Source organism: Kogia breviceps, chromosome 12 (genome assembly GCF_026419965.1).
Source record: "Kogia breviceps isolate mKogBre1 chromosome 12, mKogBre1 haplotype 1, whole genome shotgun sequence".
Classification (NCBI taxonomy): Eukaryota; Metazoa; Chordata; class Mammalia; order Artiodactyla; family Physeteridae; genus Kogia; species Kogia breviceps.
In genome coordinates, this window is record NC_081321.1 from 87,702,698 (window position 1) to 87,721,897 (window position 19,200).

The window sequence follows — 19,200 nt, forward strand, 5'->3', positions numbered from 1 at the left end:
TTTACAGCTGGAAGGCTAACTTTTTAGTCCATTTCTATGCATGTCACGTATACAAAATACATACATGTGCTCTCTAGTGCCTGCTCTCTCTCAAGCATAAATGGTATCACCGCACAGTGACTGTTCTATAATTCATGTTTTTATGTTGAACCCTGTATCTGAAGAGTCACATTTCTTAATCTTTTCCTTTATGTCTTCTGGGTTTTGCCTTTAATTTTAGAAGCTCTTCCCCCACCCCGCTGGGCGTTCCAATTGATTTTTAAATTGAGGGCCCAAATCTTCATCCATGGTTGAATGAAGGACTATGAAGACATTTAGAAAACAACTGCCTGCTGGCCCAGAGGTGGGGTAGAGAGCATGGCTGTCTTGGCTGAGCTCTGAGCCATCATCTCTTTGGCCTCTCATAGATGTTCCTTTGAGCTTCATCTCTCTTTGGCCCCTCCCACTTCCTGCCCAGAGCTGTCCTCACTGCTGGCCCTCGCTCTCTTTTTTGGCTTTCCAAGGGACAACAGTGGTTCCCAGGTAAGTGGAGGGGGCCCATGGAGGGTGAAGGGGGGGTACTAATTAAGAATGGTTTTCTTTTTAGTATGGTAGGTGTGAGGCAATTGGAATGAGAAATAATCTCCAATTTTACACCAATTCAGGTGAGTAGAGTCAGGGGAAAAACTGGTTTTGGTGAGTTGGAAACTTGATCAAGAATCAACATTTTGCTTCTCTCTCAGAACTGGTAAATGATCTAAATCTGCTTTATATTCAAGACCAAAAGAAAAAAAAGACAAATCTGCCAAGGTGTGGTTAAATTTTGAACATTTAGTGACCGATCATCTTGTTCATATATTAGCCAAATTATTTTTCTTCCTTCTACTTTCTATTGCCTTTTCCCCCCCTTTATTGCTTTTTAATCCTTCCTAGCACATTAAGATGGACAGGGGAGAGAAAAAGAGATGGGATTCCATTCAATCAATTTTTCTACTTACAGTGGAGTCATATATTATTTGAGGGGTTAGGTTCTAAAGAGAGACCATAAGGTCAAAATCATGTGCAGTCAAAGTTATCCTTAGAAATTCCTTAAGTGGACCATAAGACCTTGGAAACACCTTTTTTCTTTTCTTTTCTTTTTCTGGCTGTTCAGCTTTCGGGATCTTAGTTCCCCTACCAGGGATTGAACCCCGGCCCTGGCAGTGAAAGTGCCCAGTCCTAACCACTGGACCACCAGGGAATTCCTGGAAACAGATACATGTTTCTTCACCTGAGCACTAGATAAAGTAATTGACTTGTATTTGAGGACAGATAAAGGGAAAATAAGCACCTTCAAACACTAGACTCATATTCTGTGTGGTGAGATCAGGACCAGCGACATGATTTTCGAGGTCTTGTGCAAAATGAAAATGCAGAGCTTCTTGTTTAAAAAATATTGAGAATTTCAAGTTGGCAGCATCAGAGCATTAAACCTAGTACGGGGCTCTTCCAAGGTCAGGGTCTTGAGCCACCGCATGCTCACGAAACCAGCCTTGGAACATAATTGAGAAGCTTGGAAACTGAGATCAACTTAGGAAAGCGAAGCCTCACAACTCCCACAGAGAGGAAAAGGGGTTAAAATCATTGGCAGAGTTCCAGTTATGCTGCTGTGCTCCACACTCCCTGTCCCATCTCTGTCCAGTTGAATTTGCATTATGCTAGATCAGCACAAGATGCAGGCCTGCTATGAAATTTAATGGCTGAGAGGTTGCAAATCCATATTAAAATTACATTTTGGGGTCTTCCCTGGTGGCGCAGTGTTTGAGAGTCCGCCTGCCGATGCGGGGGACGCGTGTTCGTGCCCCGGTCCGGGAAGATTTCACACGCAGCGGAGCGGCTAGGCCCGTGAGCCATGGCCGCTGAGCCTGCGTGTCCGGAGCCTGTGCTCCGCAATGGGAGAGGCCACAACAGTGAGAGGCCCGCGTACCACAAAAAAAAAAAAAAAAAAAATTACATTTTGGGATTTTCTGATTTATACAAGGCTTCACTGTAATTTAAAATAATTACACCAGCTAAGGCTCTTAGCTGGTGTAATTATTTTACACCAGCTAAGGTTGTTTAGAGTGGTTTGCCAAATAGTTTCAACAACACTGATTGAGTGCTTACCGTGTACAGCTCTAAGCACTGCTTTATCTCATTTCATCCTCACAAAAACCCAATGAGACAGTTATCATGTTTTCCCATTGACCAAGATCTCATAGTAGTGTGAGCCCATGTTGTGACACTGAATGATTCCATCTAGGTTAACTGGCTTTCTGCCCTCCTTTAAAATGTTGCTTGTCTGGTTTTTTTTCTAGAACCAATTTTGCCTTCACAATCCAGACATGATTTCAGCACTAAATGGAAGTACTTGAGCCTATATAAAAGTCACTTACATTCTTGCATGAAACTGTCTCTCAGATAACACCAATGTACACCTGACAGAAGATACAGTGGCTTTCATGTGTGCGGTTGGGGGAAGGGTGTTTCTCTACACTCTGAAGCACACCCACAGCAGAGCCGAACAGTAGGCCTGACCGCACCGAGCTCCCTGGGACTGCTTATTTACATTAACCACTGTCGAAACTTCTCCGGGAGACAGATGGTGAAGAACCCTAGGGGAAGTAAGATGCTTTATCTTTTGGGTGCACACGAAGTTTATGTCTTCAGAGAGCCTGGATGGGTGTGACTCCCAGCAGCTAATCATCCTGTCCAGCCATATGCAAATCTGGACTCCTGTTTCTGTGGAGGTGCAGACACAAACATAGGTGACAAGTTGGTTGCTGACGTGCGTAGGAATGCACTTGCCCGTTTGTGGTTGCGTTGTCTCAGTTTAGACCGTGTAATAGTGGGCACTTAACTTGGATCGCCCAGTCTAGATGAGGGGTGTTCGGGCTGTAAAAGTTCCACGCGCGGCCGGGAACCTAGCAGCATTGCTTACGGTGGTGCGCCCCGGCAGCCCGGGGTCGGGGAGGGTCAACCCAGCGCTACACAAGCACCTCCGCCAGTGGCTCCGCCCTGTCCCCAGAATCCCCGTTCCGCCCCCAGAATCTCCGCTCCGCCCCGTCCCCAGCGTCCCGACAGGCCCCGCCTCCAACACCAAGAGCTGGGGATGGCACCGCTGCCCCAGTTCCGTAAACACTTCTCTCCCCGCCCCAGCAGTCCCCGGACCGCACCACTCTCAACCCAAGGGGGGGGAACCGTTCCCACTCGCACCCAGAACACACCCAATCCGAGATCTCCTTGGCCTCTTTCATCCGAAGACGAGGCAAATGCCCTGTTTTAGGTCAGATCTGTCAGATGTCGGACATCGAAGCTGAAGTGTCCTAGATTTCCCCTTTTCCCCGATGCCGTCTTCCCCCCTCTCTCCGCTTACGTGGTGGCCACGCCGTGGCTGCCTCTCTAGAGTCCCTCCCGGCCCTTTAAATGCCGCGTGGTGAGGAGGGGGGGGCGGGCCGGGGAGGCTGAGGGTTGCTGGACTCGTGGGCTTCTGAGGTGTTTGTGCCGTGCTGGGCGAGGGAACACCCAGAGACGCCTGAACCGGGCTCACTCAGTCGCCTTTCTCCTCCGCCTGTCGCCGCGCCGGAGCCGGTGCGTACCATCCCGGGGGAGTGGGTCGCGGGCTCTGAGGCGATGGGGCCGCGCCGGCGGAGAGGGACACGTCGCCCCCGGGCAGCCTGAGAGTCTCCCCCACCCCACCTCGGAGCGCCGTCCTGGGACCCGGGGGCAGGGGCGGTAAAGGCCCGCTCCTTGCTTCCCCAACCCGCCACATCACCTTGTTTGACCTCGAACCGCCGTCCCTCGTGGGATAGGGGCGCGGGCGCCGCCTGGCCACGGTGGGTGTTAGGGCGGTCGCGGGCTTCAGGCCCTGGAGGCGCCAGGGTCGGGGCCGCTTGGCCTCTCCTTACATCCCCCTGGGTCCGTGCCAGCGACCGCGCCGCTAGCGGCTTCCCACCATCGGGGCTCCGGGAGGGGGCATCCTGTCGCCTGCGACCCCTGGCCCGGGTGGGCGAACTGAGTCGCTGTCGGGGCCGGGCGGGGCCCCAAGTGTGTGTTTGGGGTTTGTTGCCCGGGTTTCCTCGGTGCTCGGTTCGGCCGCCGCCGTCCCCTCCCCCAAGGGTTTGTTTTGACAGGAAACGTGCTGCTGGAGGGGAGGGGCCCCCAGAGGACGTGGGCGAGGGGTGTGCAGATGCGTCCCCACGACTGTACCCTCAGTTGCGGGGAAGAGGCGGGACATGCCCACCGGGCCCGGGCTCGAACCCCTGGGGCTGTCAGGTATGCTTGTGCTTCCCAAGGCTGCTACTCTGTGTGGCGCCACTTCGGGTCACAGCGATGATTTGAGGTGGCACGTGGGCGAACGTGGTTAAGTGTTTTCGTTAGTATTAAGAAAAACTGTTCCCTTAAACCGAGCGATTTCACAATGATATAAAGTTTCCTTTCAAACTAAGTATCTGAATGCAAAAATCTAGTTCAGGTAAAGAGAAGTGTTTGACAGAGCACAGGTGAGGATGGCAATGTGGAAACAGGCGTGAAGAGTGGCCCTCAAGTGACTAAAGTTTATGATGTCTTCGATGGTTATCCTGTTACCTTCACCTTGAAGAAACTAGACAAGCTGTCCTTGTTCCCAGTCGGCTCCTCGGCCCCCAAGATCCCCTTGGTCCCATGGGTCTCCAGCCCAGTCAGAGACCTTGCTCTGTCCCACCTGCCACTTAATGAGGTTATGACAGTGGTTCCCACTGCAGGAGGCGCTCTGCCTGCCTTTTTCTCTTGCCTCCAGGGATTTCATCTATCACCCTGGCAGCCCGTGGAGTTTGCCTGACTTGAAGTGGCCGAGAGCTGAAGATACCCAGTCGTGTGTGGAAGCAGCTTCAATGCCATTTTGTAGAGGGTTGAGGGCCCAGAGGGGGAAACAGGTACTAAAACAGGCCAACCCGGGGTGGGAGAAGAAGTGTTTCCAAGTGTGAAAAGTGCCTAGAAATCCTTCTCCCTGACGTTGTAATGTTATGTGTGGCGTGAACATCTGCTTTTTTAGACAATCACTGGCTTTGTTGGCTTTTATCTAGCTCTTTGTTGGCTCTAATTTGATGAAGACCAGTATTCTCTAGCTGAATGGAGCAGGCACCTACCTCTCTGCCCTGTGGTTTTTGCTTTGCTGCGTATGAATAACTTTTTAGGTACTGCTGCTGTTTAGGACTGGTTCTAAAGCAGCACTTTGCAGAAGAAGATTTTTCCTTATCATCTGCAGTGTTCTTTTCAGAGCCCAGTCCTACTCCTCTGACTCCCTGCCCTTTACTACAGATACATGAATGCTTGTCCTTGCAGCTGACCTTGATCAGGTCTTGAAGAATGATACCTGCTAGATATTTCTTGACATTTTCTCTTTTCATGACTTAACCTTAATTGAATGGGTTCCATTCCTCAGGGCCCTGCTGGATAATCTGAATAATTTACTTCAAAATGCTTTTGACTCATGCTAGCTATAAGCAATTAACCCTTTTGATAATATTTGGGTTTTAAGGAGGGATTTTGCAGTGCGTAAAGAATGGCTCCCTGATAGAGGATTTTCAGTCACTCTAGTGGGGTCGTTGAGAATAATTTTGGTCAATGGACTCTTTCAGTGATGCCCTTCACGGTATAGCACTTAAGCAGACACCCCGGGGGTAAGGTCAGCTTGTTACCACATGTGGAAGTATCCACATGGTAGTGCGTAGGTCGATGGCATAGTGGGAGCGGAAAGAATGAGCAGTACACCAGATTTTCTCCAGCCATCCTAGAGTGGTAAAGAGCACAGGCTTTAAGGATCCACTGCCTGGCTTAGAGTTGTGCCTCTGCTGCTGCTATTAACCCTCGAGCAAATAACTTAACCTCTCTGAGCCTCAGGTTCTTATCTATAAAACAGGGATAATGATGATACCTTAGCCAATAAGGTTATGATGAAGATTCAAGAAGATAAAACATTTTAAGCACTTATCATGGGGGCCGAGTCATAGTAAGTATTCAATAACTGTTAACTCCAATTGTTATTATTTGCTATCAGTTAGCATTAGGAGGTTGGAAAGTCACAATGTAAAAGTTTCTCTAACCTCTGGGACTGTGAATCTTTGCTAATTTGCTAATTTGCACTGGGAATTGGAGAAGGGAAACATAGCTTCTTCCCACAAGGAGCTTAAAATTTAGTGGCAAGGCAGATTTGCAGAAAACAGCTATCGTACTTTAAATGGCTGCATAACGGGAATATGAACAGTGTGAGTGAGGCAGAGGAGAAGGGCGGCGCAAGTTGTCTTTTGAATAGAACGTGGCTTAATTTGTTCATCAGTGATGCTCACTGAGGTCCTTCTCTATCCCACTCGGGTGTTCTAAGCTCTAAGATGACGAATTTGAATGGAATTAGTGGAGATTAAGGAAGGTCACTTTGAAGTTGTAACATTTGCTTTCAAATCTGAATGACAACAAGGCTCCAACCACACAGAGATCAGGGAGAAGAACATCCCATTGAAAGAGAAAAGCAGGTACAGGTGCTCCAAAGGAGGAAGTTTGACATATCTGAGGAGCCCAAAGAAAGCCATTGTGTCCAGAGCATGAAGGATTGGGGAAGAGTGGTAACAGAATGAAGTGGGCAGAGGCCAGATCACAGAGGGTTTATAAACCACTGCCAAGAGACTTCTTAAGAAAAGGGAACCCACCTGGAGAAGAACTCTTAAAAGGGATGATTTCTTTTGCCTTTCCAGAAGGGCTCTGGATGATTTCCTGTTTTATTCACTAGGCACTGTTCAAGAAGGGCATTGGGATGGGTTTGACTGTCTAGAAGAGCTTCTGTAATAGAGTAGATCTAAGCTATTGTCATGGTGGGAACAATCAAGATCTGAAAACTACAGGAGACTGGGCTGTTCTGAATTAGACTTGAACTTTTGGTTCAGTACTTCTCTTTTAACCTTTTGCTTGGAAATAATTTCAAACTTACAGAAAAAGTTGCAAGAACAGTACAAAGAACTCCCTATTGTCTACCTTTTACTCATATTCACCTATTAACCTTTTGCTCCATAGGCTTTATTGTTTTGTCTTTTTCTCTCTCGTTGGAGAGAAATTTGCATATATCGCGGGCCTTTTTTGCTAAATGCATAATCACAGCACATTTATCAACTTCAGTAAATTTAACATTGTAATACAGACAGTAGATTCAAGTATTGTAACCATGTTGTCAATTGATGTAATAATGTTCTTTTTTTTTTTTTTTAACAGAAATGTTCATCTGGAGTGTTTTGGGAAAGGTATTATTACGGAGCCTCTGAGGCCACTGAGTCTGTATGAGTAACGAGGGGAGGTGTGGAAATCACGAGGTGGCAGCTCCAGCCGATGGGCTTGACCTTTAGTAGGTGTATTCACGTTTACAGGGAAATGGGTGTTGTTGTTTTTTTAAGAAGATGTTGGGGGTAGGAGTTTATTAATTAATTTATTTATTTTTGCTGTGTTGGGTCTTCGTTTCTGTGCGAGGGCTTTCTCTAGTTGCGGCGAGCGGGGGCCACTCTTCATCGCGGTGCGTGGGCCTCTCACTATCGCGGCGCGCGGGCCTCTCACTATCGCGGCCTCTCTTGTTGCGGAGCACAGGCTCCAGACACGCAGGCTCAGTAGTGTGGTTTACGGGCCCAGTTGCTCCGCGGCATGTGGGATCCTCCCAGACCAGGGCTCGAACCTGTGTCCCGTGCATTGGCAGGCAGATTCTCCACCACTGCGCCACCAGAGAAGCCCCAATAATGTTCTTTATAGCATTTTTTTCTTTGGTACAGGATGCAATCTAGGATCATCTATTGCACTCGGTTGTCAAGTCCTCTTTCATCTGGAACATATCCTCAACCTTTCTTTGTTTTTTATGACATTGATTTTTTTTTTTAATTCATGACTTCCTCTAATAATAAAATAATAATTGATATCTCTCGAGCACTTAGTAGGAGTTTAAGTACTTGACACAGACAATTTCAATTAATCTTCACAACAATTCTACAAGGTAGATAATAGTATTGTCCCCAATTCATAAATGGTAAGTTCCCTTTCTCCAGTCAGTAAATATCACGAGTCGAGATCAAAGATCCAGTCCACCTGGCTCCAGAGCCAGTGTTCTTACTGCTTCGGTGACATGTGCATTGTCACTGGTGGATCTTTGCAATCCTGAACCAGTGCAGGATCATTTGCAGATAGAGTTTGCTGCAGAAAGGAAATAAGGAAGTAAAGTCGGTAATCTGGATGCAGCCTGAGGATCACTGGCAAATTAAAAACTGATCTCTGCTCCATATGTGCTGGAACACAGGACTAGCCCCTTCAGGTCTCTGTACCTGTTCCCTCCTCTCTAAAATGTCAGTGGTCATACTGCCATTCATTCAACAATAACTATTCAAGTGCCTGCTGCTTCCCAGTCATCGACCTTGGAAGGAATGACATAATATTGCCTTTATTATTATAAAATGTGGAAAAGTACAATGAAAAATGTGATTATTCTCTTTGAATAGTGAAACACTGGAGTGTTGGAGGCTTTGTTTTGGCATTATCTTCTCTCTTCACATTGACTTTACTTTTGGCCAGTGAGTGAATCCTCCCAGGTAGGATGAGAAGTGGTGTTCCTGGAAAGTTGTTTGGTTTGTTTGTGAGTCGCAATGGTGAAGGTTAAGTAAATCTAGGTTTGTCAGTTTGGGAAACGTTACCTTTCTTAAAGAAACAACCTGTTTTCGTTATCACTATTCTAAGAGATAATCCAAAATAGCTTTAAAAACAGTCTAATTACCGTCAGTGTCTTTGAGTCAAGTAGCTTTGTCCCCAGATGACCTGTATGGAAACCCGAGACCAAGAAAGGTAAGAGCAAGTGTGAAGGAACTTGCAGAAAACTATTTACACCATGATGGGCCATTTGCTTTTGATTTTTGTATTTCAAACAAATGCAAGCATTCTGTCCTAGGTTAAATACCAGTCTTTGTTATCTGTAGGGTAACATGCTTTTATCATCATGGAATAGAACTGTTCTTCCCTCTAGAGTTTTTAATGACTGAAATGATGATAATAACAACTACTAAAGCAAATAATACTAACAATAGCCAACATCTGTATCCTGTTTACTCTGGGTCAGACACTGTTCCAAGCACTCTACCTAGATTGACTGAATGAAATCTCACACCAACCCTGTGAGTTAGGTATTATTAATATGAGGATGCAGGCGATTTCTTGATAGAGTAATAGTGTGCATTTTGGCCTCAAAGAAAAGTTTCTGCTTGCATCCACTAAAACCCAGTTGTAATGTGGAGGCTTAACTAAACAAGAGTTTCTAAACATTTTGATGCTTTTACATTTTCTGTTACATCCTCTATGCCAGAAACTCTACCTCCAGTGAATTGTTGGAAGAAAGCATAGTTGTATGTTATTAAGTATGTCTGCCATGAGCACATTTAATTTCTCAGAGCTTCTAGTGATGCCTCATGGAACTCTGGGTTTATAGCATGTTAGCAATTCCTCACTAAAAGGCACCTGGTAGCTGGCCCAGCCCCCTCAGAAAAATGAGGTGAAGAGAGCAGAGTCGATGTGGATAGAGTCATGCAGCAAATCAACAACAGACACAGGCCTTACACCCAGGACTTCTACCTCCTAACCTAGAGCTTTTTATTTTTTTTAATCTTTGTACTTAGCTGCCTTGTTAAAACACAGTTAAGAAACCTATGAAGTGTGCTGTTCAGCTGGAGTAGAAAAATGAAGTGGATAGTTATATCTGTTTACCCAGTTCATAAATTCCAGTGGATGGAAGCTCTTATTCACTCTTACTTGGAAAAATAGCCAAAGTGAAGAGAAATTGAGGGCAGAGCATCACAGCACAGTTGTTACAGTTGAATGAATGAAAGATATACTAAAATGGAAACAGAGTTTTAGATATTCTAGTAAGAGTGTGACAGGACCAGGGAATATTGAGGCTTAAGCCTAATAAAGCAGGTTGAGGTGGTAGGTACTCTGCTCCAGGCCTTGAACTTTGACAGCAGCAGGCCTGTAAATGTGAAGTGATATCAGTTTGCAAATATTCTGGCTGCAGCTATACCAGATGGGATTCAGTGATTCCCATTCAGCTAAGACCAAATGAATATTTGTCACATACTTGACAATGATGATGGTGGACGAGACACAGTTCCTGCCTATTAAGGAGAGTTGGAAGTAGCCATAGGAGGAAAATAGCTACAAAGGTCTAAGTGCTATTGTGCAGATACAAGAAATGTGCTGCAGGTGTACAAGGAAGAGTGCCCTTAGCTCTGGCCACGGCGTAGAGGGAAGGCTTCCTGGAGAAGCTAGCATTTTTGAGAAATGCCGTCAGTGAGAATTAAAATGTTGGCGAAGATAGAAGGCTAGAGGGAAGGGTAAGTGCACCATTTGGGATTTGGGGTTCGGTGGAATTGAAAGGGTTGGAGCAGACCCCTTTCTTCTGTCCTCTATCCTCACCCCCACCTGTCCCCCTTCCAGCAGATGGGAGTTAACGCTCAAGGAGAATCTAGTTTGCCTGGGGTAAAGGAGGTGAGTTCACTGCTGAGGATGCCAGGGGTTGGTCCTCAGTCTGTGTCTGAGATGGTTGGCTTCTGGGCTTTAGGAGAAGGCGAGTGTATCTACGGGGGAGCTTCCTGGCAGCTCATCCCCACTCCCTCCCTGCCCTTCGGTTTGCAGAGGCAGCCTCCAAGTTGGTGGTTTTCTGTTTGCCAAAGTGGTAGGCTGAGCACGGATGCATTCTGCAAGTGGCAGGACTGGAGAGGTTGTTTAGGTGAGGCCAGGGGCAAGCGCCCTTGGCTTTTGACCTTTAGTAAGTCCCTCTCAGGCCCATCCATTTCTCTGTCATCACCCGAAGGATAAAGAATAGCACTGTTTCTCTCAGCAAAGGCTCGATCCCCCTACCTTGGTCCCAACCCTGCCTCTCCTTTCTCGTGCTTCCTCAGCAATGCCTTGGTTTCCCTTTCCTTGTCCTCCAGCATCTGGCACACACAATTTTAGGTAACTGGACTTGAGAGCCATGAGAGGATGGCCCTGTGTATTTTGTTCACTGTTACTTTTCCCAGTGCCTGGTGCATAGTAGGCACTTAATACACGTGAAAGGAATCATTGAAGAAACTGCAGGCATTTCCAGGCATTCCATGGGTAGTTGTGGTTTCCCGTTCTGATAGCTTTAAAACCTCTGAGTACCTCATTGCTGGCTCAGGTTTAAAGAGACTCAGTGAACCCTTACTATCATTACCATCCGTTCAGGATTTGAGGTGCCTTTCTCCTCGGGCCCAGGTTTCCCCTCAGTGTCAGCTATCACCACACTCATATCACGGCCAGCTTCCTCACAGGCCTGGCTGAGGATCCTGATATCAGGCCTGAGCGTCCTGTATACCCAGGATCTCCTTTCCAGGGGCTGACTGGGCCCAACTGCCCTGCCCTTCCCTGGGAAGCAATCTGATGTCCCAGAAACAGCCGTGGATATAGAGTCCAGGGACTGGCTTTAAGGCACAGTAGGTCTCCTAGTGTCTGTTCTCCCCCCAACCTGTGAATCAGGATCTTTTGTGAGTGTTTGTTCATTGGATGACAGTGAGTACTGTCTAAAGCACAAACCAAATATCAGGCCTTACTCTTCAGAGCGTGACAGTTCATGAGAAAATGGAGGAGAAAAACCGATATACTTGCCAGCCAGAAGTTTTAATTAGTCTTCCTCTTTCCCTAGGAGGCTCACAGACAGCTAAAAAGGCTGATTTCAAAAATATTTTATTTAAAACAAAGAGGAACGATAATAATAGCAAACATTTGAATGCTGTGCTAAGCACTATCATAAGATCAATCCTATTTCATCTTCAAGCAGCCCTATGAGGTTAGTCTTTCAGCCCAGCTTGACTCATGAGGTAGGGAGTTAAGTGACTTATCCAAGGTCACATGTCAAAAGACAGAACAAGCTTCAAACCCAGAGCCCCACACTCTCACTCTTACCCTCCCATGCTTAAGCAACCCCAGGAGGAGAGAGTGTGTGCTCTGCGCATTGTTTTTTGAGGATGCTTTATTGCTGGGGGCTGCTCCACGTTCACACCAAGTATGTCCTGTTTGAGCTTACACCTTGGCTGTGGAATCCCTTTTTGGAAGGCAGTCTTGCAGGCCTAGTGATAGCCTTGCCCGGGTGCCATGGGAGGAAGGAGGTCATCTTCTGGGGGCCTTTCCAGTGCTGTGACACATGCGACACGGCTGTCTTCATTGAACGAAGCACCACGACCACTGGGGGGAGTACCGCAGAACATTGACACAGGGTCTGTTTGTCTGTGCAGGTGCTATCTCTTTACCTACACTCCAGTGACACAAAATGCCCTTCAATGGTGAGAAGCAGTGTGTGGGCGAGGACCAGCCAAGCGACTCAGACTCTTCCCGGTTTTCCGAAAGCATGGCTTCGCTCAGTGACTATGAGTGCTCCAGGCAGAGCTTTACAAGCGACTCTTCTAGCAAATCCACCTCTCCTGCTTGTAAGCCAATGGGGAATGGAGGTGGTTCTAGACACGCATGTTGGATTTTAAAACTCGGAAATGAATGAGAGCAAAGTACTGACTTTTCCCTTCTAGATGAACTGGAATGGCACTGCTGGGGCCCTGCAGCTGTCTTGTACGCGCTCTCAGCAATAAGTTGCCACTGACGTTTACAATCTGCCTATTTTTTATTGTCATCGCTGCCTCTGATCTGCTTTGGTTTGGCTATAAATCAGTTCTCCCAACCCCACCTGTCTTCTCTCTCAATTAGCAGAAAGCTACTCCTTCTTGAGATCATTTTTTGAGCTACATTCAAGGGTAAATTCAAATCGGTCCTTTCTTATTTACATGCAACGAAACTTGCCCCAACTCAAGGGTCAGGCAGGAAGTGAAATAATCTAGAGGGTTTCCTACTGATTTCAAAAACTGTTGTGCAAATCACCCCAGAAAAGTGCCCACGAGAAGAATTACTGCACTAGGAGTATGAGAAGGAATGAGAGAGTGCCATGGGGAAGGGAGATGTCTTTTTCCTTTTTTGTGTGTGGAAGCTAGAAATGTGTGAAGCCATGTGTTTGTCTTTTGGGGTTTTTTTTTAGCTTTTTAATTGACATTTTGTATGGGAAGTAATAACTCCTTAAGCTGCCCGAGCAAATGCGGAGAGAAGCAACTAGCATTTAATATGATCAAATGCCCACTTCAGAAGAAGTTTGTTCATTTGTATTTATTTATTTATTTTTTTAACATTCTTATTGGAGTATAATTGCATTACAATGGTATGTTAGTTTCTGCTATATAACAAAATGAATCAGTTATACATATACACATATCCCCATATCTCTTCCCTCTTGCGTCTCCCTCCCTCCCACCCTCCCTATCCCACCCCTCTAGGTGGTCACAAAGCACCCAGCAGATCTCCCTGTGCTATGTATGCGCCTGCTTCCCACTAGCTATCTATTTTACATTTGATAGTGTGTATATGTCCATGCCGCTCTCTCACTTTGTCCCAGCTTACCCTTCCCCCTCCCAGTGTCCTCAAGTCCATTCTCTAGTAGGTCTGCATCTTTATTCCTGTCCTGCCCCTAGCTTCTTCAGAACCATTTTTTGTTTTTAGATTCCATATATATGTGTTAGCATACGGTATTTGTTTTTCTCTTTCTGACTTACTTCACGCTGTATGACAGACTATAGGTCCATCCACCTCACTACAAATAACTCAGTTTTGCTTCTTTTTATGGCTGAGTAATATTCCATTGTATATATGTGCCATATCTTCTTTATCCATTTATCTGTCATGTATTTATTCTAAATTAGTACATTCTCATTTAAAAAAATGGAAAGGTAGGTAAGTAGAAAGAAAAGAAATTATCGCCTATAATGTCACCCAAAGATGACAGGTGATAGTGCTTTGTCATATCTTCATACTGCACATAGACATACGTATGTATATGTATGTGGACTTTTTTCACTTACTATTCTAACTAAAACATTGACTCATGATAATGTTTTTTTTTAAACGTTTTTATGACTGCTTACTACTTTACCAAGTGAAACTACCATCCATTTATTTAACCTCTGATTTATCATTGGGCATTTAGTTCATTTCCTTTTTTTTTTTTTTTTTTTGCTGTTACAAATAGTGCTTTATGAACGTCGTGGTGCATAAAGCCTTTCTAGGAATTCCTTTGGATATAATTGGATTGCTGGACCAAAGGATACAGACATTTTTAAGGAGAATCTTAATGGAAAAGGCAGAAGAATTTATTAGCAGCCCCCCAGCTTTCAGTGCTTTTTCTCACTCTTTATTACTATACATGGAATTGATGTCTCCAGCAGGGTACCTAGGTGTCCTGAAGAAGGGTTTTACTAATTGTATATCAGCATTCCTTCCTCCTCCTCTTCTTCCTCTTCCATCTCCACCTTCTCCACTACCTCCTCCTCCTCCTCCTCTTCTTCTTATTTATAAAATTATTTTAAGGACTTCTCTGGCAGTCCAGCGGTTAAGGCTCCGCGCTTCCAATGCAGGGGGTGCAGGTTCGATCCCTGGTCTGGGAATTAAGATTTTATATGCCGTGTGGCACAGCCAAAAATTTTTTTTAAATAAATTATTTTAGGTAGCAGAGTATTGCCAATCAGGATTGTTGTTTGAGGTAATGATTTTTAATTAACAGAAGCCAAGAGTTCCAACAACAATTTCAAAAAGACATGACTTGTTAGAATAATTTTTTGAATAATCTTTACAGATAACTAAAATAATTCTTTACCCACTATTTCCTACTGAGAAGTAGATTATCAGCTTATCAGATTTATTTTATTTTAATTATCTACATTTATTGAGTTCTTACCATGTTCTTTGCTTAAATTATCTTGTTTAGTCACCTCAGGACAGTCCTACGAGGAGGTAAGTTATGCTTCAGTGAAGTCAAATGATAACTACCAATTAGCAAAACTTAGAATTGTGCTATACGGCATATACTTTTCAAAATTATAGTTTTAAAAAATCAGTTCATTTTGAGTCTGCTTAGATTAATGGGAGTTAAGAATTACAGAATAAAAAGTAGTCATCAATTTCCTGTAGAGTACATGTAATAAATGCAGATATCAATATTCACTAAAAAATGAGGTGATTTAATTTTTAAAAATAACTTACAATAGCCTATATTAATAAAATTTTCTCAGAAACATTTGACAATTTCTTTTCTTTCTTTTCTTTTCTTTTTTTTTTTTTTTTGAAGTTGTAAAGAATAGTTTTATTGCTTTGCCAAGCAAAGGGACCACAGATGGCTAATGCTCTCAAAACTGAGTGTCCCGACCTGGAGGGGGTAGTGAGGAGTTTTATAGTAATGGTTCAAAGAGGAGGAGGTGATCAGCTCATGGGCTTTCTTCTGATTGGCTGGTGGTGAGGTACGTGGGAGTCAGCATCATCAACCTTCTGGTTCCAACCGGTCCTGGGTCTGAGTGTTGTGGCAGCATATAGTTAACTTCTCCCACCTGGCGGGGGTTTCAGTATCTGGTTTCAGGATTTAATGAAGCTCAGGTTCTTGATGTCTCATGGCAGAAAGAATTCAGTGAGAGACAAAGTGATAGGTAAGAAGTGGATTGATTTAGAGAGAAACACATTCCACAGACAGAGCGTGGGCCATCTCAGAAGGCGAGAGCGGCCGACAATTTATTTTCAATACAGTAACTGAAGCTATCAAAGGAGTTCTTAAATTTTTGGAGCCTTAAGTATTAAGCAGGGGAATCGATCTATTTTGATATATATTCTTCTTACCGAAAATATATGTTGGAGTAACTTAAACCCTGTGTGCATCAGGAGGCTTCATTGGATGACAACTCCTCTTTCAGAGCATTAACTGGTTTTTGTCTTCCTTTCAGCAACAAGCCCTCCTAGGGTTGTAACATTTGATGAAGTGATGGCTGCAGCAAGGAACTTATCAAACATGACTCTTGCTCACGAGATTGCTGTAAATGAGAACTTTCAGTTGAAACAAGATGCCCTCCCTGAGAACAGGTAACCTGGAGGCATGTGTTGTGCATAACCTGTGCTGCAGACTCTGTGTGTGTGTGTGTGTGTGTGTGTGTGTGTGTGTGTGTGTGTGTGTACTGCAAACACAGATTTTCACACTGATTCCTGGACAGTCTTGTATAATATCCACTGGGAGTTAACAGTATTTAGTTCTCTAACAAGGTCTTATAGTTGTTTTTAAAACCACTCTTCTAGGGTATATGTTACTCATAATCTTTAGAATTCAGCTTATATGTCTCTTCCTGAAGGAAGCTTTACCTGACATTCCTGAGCCCACTAGACTACATTAAATCCCCTTCTAAAGACTCCTATAAACCCCCTCTACCTCCCTCTTGTTAAGATGTTTTATAATTTTAGGTTCAAAGTTTGTCTTTCCCACTTGACCAAAAGCCTCATTAACAGAGAAACTATGTCTATGTTGTTTGCTCTGTCCTTATTGCCTAGCAGAGTGCCTGACATGTAGTACCTGCTCAAGAAATATTTGCAGCCTGACTTATTAAAAACTAATATTCAGGTTGTGAAAGATAAATAAATGCAGCTGAGCTGCCAAAGTGGTAAGAGGTGATTCAGAAGCCTCTGGAGGGAGGAATCACAGCTGCATAGGCACCCCTGGTTAACCTTATGCCCAAGGGATCTCTAGTTAGAGCCATGCCCTTATATCCTACCTCAATCTTTCTGGTTTCAGTGGCTCACAGGTCCCCTGGAACAAAGAGGAGAAAAGGCTTGCAGCCATTACTGCAGGTAAATCATCTTTAGAGGCAAAATTGGCTCATGGATAACGGCACTGAATCTTAAAACTCACAGTGCCAGGGCTTCCCTGGTGGCGCAGTGGTTGAGAGTCCGCCTGCCGATGCAGGGGACGCGGGTTCATGCCCCGGTCCGGGGGGATCCCGCATGCTGCGGAGCGGCTGGGCCCGTGAGCCATGGCCGCTGAGCCTGTGCGTCCAGAGCCTGTGCTCTGTGGCAGGAGAGGCCACAGCAGTGAGAGGCCCGTGTACTGTTAAAAAACAAAACAAAACAAAACAAAAAAAACTCACAGTGCCATTCATAAATTGGAAGGCATTCTCTCTGTCATTTAAGACAACATATAATATTTGATTCCATTCAGAACTCTTTTTGTTTTAAAGCAGGAAAATAGTAAACACAATAATTTTCCTTCTTTAAAATATGGATCATAGTCCTCCTCCTGGGGATGTTGTTTATAATAATCACTAATACTTTTTAGGATTACTGGCCAAAGTAGTTTTATCTGTTTGGTTTTCTATGGTGACTGCATTTCACCATGATCCTTTATATCAGCTGTGCTGCTTACACCCCCAGGCCAGGCCACCATCGTCTCTGACCTGGACTCTCTGTGTCCTAACTAGTTGCCCAGTCTCCATCCTTAGCTCCCGCACTGTCCACCCTCCACATCCACAGGTAGCCACAGTGATCTTTCTAATGGATAAATCAGATTAGATCATGTCATTGCTTAAAACCCTTCAATGGTTCTATTACACTTAGAATAAAAATTCAAACTCTTTAGTATGATGAGCAAGGCCCCCCCTTCGCTGACCATGTCTCTTACTCCTTTTCCTCCTGCTTGCTGTGCTTCAGCCACACTGAAGCTTCCTTGCTGGTCCTGGAGTACACCAGCTTGATCCTGTCCCAGGGACTTGGACCTTCTTCCTTCTTTTTTAATGTTTTTCCCATAGATCTTCACCAGCTGCTTTCTTTTCCCCATTTGGGTCTCAGCTCTAAGGTCGCTTACTGTCTTAGAGAAGCTTTCTTCAACCACCCCGCCAAATCGGCACCTCTTCATCACTGGACCACATTGTCTTCCTCTGCCTTCCTTGTGGCTCTGAAATTGTCTTACTTACTTTCAGTGTGTTTTTTGTCTTTCTGTCTGCTAACATGTAAGCTTTTTGAGAGCAGAGGCTTTCTTCTCACTACACCCAAGCACCTGGAACAGGGCCTACCACATATTGAATTTTGAATAAACATTTATTGACTAATAAAAATGAATTTTTGAAGTTAAAATAAGTATGTTTTATGAAGTACAGAAAAGACAAATTGGGAGTGTTTGTGCTTTAAATTCAAAAGCTGCAAATACAGGCAGAATGAAGGCCCTTTAGGATCAGACAGACCCCGGGGTTTGAATCCTGGCTCTGCTGTGACCATATCTGAGCCTCGCATTCTCCACAACACTCACTCTAAATGCATGCTCCTGGGCATAATAGTGCCTGCATGTAAGTACTTTGATACTATGGAAGATACGAATTCCCCTTCTCTTCATTTTCTGCCATGGCTAGAAAATGTGAGCAAGGGAAACAACACGTAGAGTTGGGACACATTACCTTTGTTTAAAAGTGGAATAACATATCATTAGCTGCTGAGTTTTCAGATGACCCTCCACAATGACCAAGTCATTACTTTTTTTTCTTTTTTTTAATCAAAGCGTAAGTGTTTATTATTTGTGACAAATAAGGAGACAGGGTGATAGCTCTCAAAGCACTGTCTCTTGTTACTCTTTAAAGTATGGCCGACTCTCATATTTTACCAAGTGGGGGGAAACACTTGGTAAAATAAGTCAGATTTCTGATACCAGGTAGGAATGCTTATAAATGATTTGACTGATTTCATCTCCACCCCTTCCTCCCTACCTCTTCCACTCCCCCAAATTAAAAAGCTTGTAGCCTTTGGGAAAACTTAAACTCCGACAGTCCCTCAGGAAGCTATAAAGTTGTTTTAGCTCACTCCTGGTTGGTCCATTCAAGCCAAGTACATGAGGCTTGTAAAGTTCAGAGCAAAAGTCTGTCCCAGCAATTTATGTCTTTCTAATTGTTCTGTAATTGCTCAAGAGAGTCTCAAACATTGGAAATGGCAATTATGTTGAATAAATCTATTCAGGCAACTAGAATAAGTTTTCACATTTAAAGTGGCTGAGTAGAATATAGTATTTGCAGTTACAGAAACAGTTTTAACTCATACTCTTCAGAAAGCTAATTTTCAGTTCTCATAGCATTATTGTATATTTAGCTATTTGTACTTTAAAAGAAAAATTAGGAGATATGCTTAACTATCAAATTATTAATGCATTCACCATGCATTCAGTGAACCCTCAGTAAATGACAAGTGCTATGCTAGGTACAGTGGCAGGTACCTAGAAGAAGTGGCCTCTACCTGAGAGAGGTGTATAGCTCTGTG

The 19,200-nt window shown here is 44.4% G+C and overlaps 1 protein-coding gene across 4 annotated transcripts in view; it reads left to right on the forward strand.

Moving 5' to 3' along the window:
- Positions 1–3,401: 3,401 nt before the first annotated feature.
- Positions 3,402–19,200, forward strand: part of TCP11L2 (t-complex 11 like 2) — a 41,713-nt gene continuing 25,914 nt past the window's right edge. Inside the window, exons 1-4 of one of the 4 annotated variants that reach the window (XM_067010028.1) lie at positions 3,402–3,588; positions 7,237–7,366; positions 12,297–12,488; positions 15,864–15,999. In XM_067010028.1, the coding sequence (XP_066866129.1) occupies positions 12,332–12,488; positions 15,864–15,999 (293 nt within the window). In that variant the 5' untranslated portion in view covers positions 3,402–3,588; positions 7,237–7,366; positions 12,297–12,331. Of the gene's footprint in view, positions 3,589–4,798; positions 4,911–7,236; positions 7,367–12,296; positions 12,489–15,863; positions 16,000–19,200 lie in introns of those variants that run through there. The other 3 variants (XM_067010030.1, XM_067010029.1, XM_059080754.2) reach the window with 3 other exon arrangements.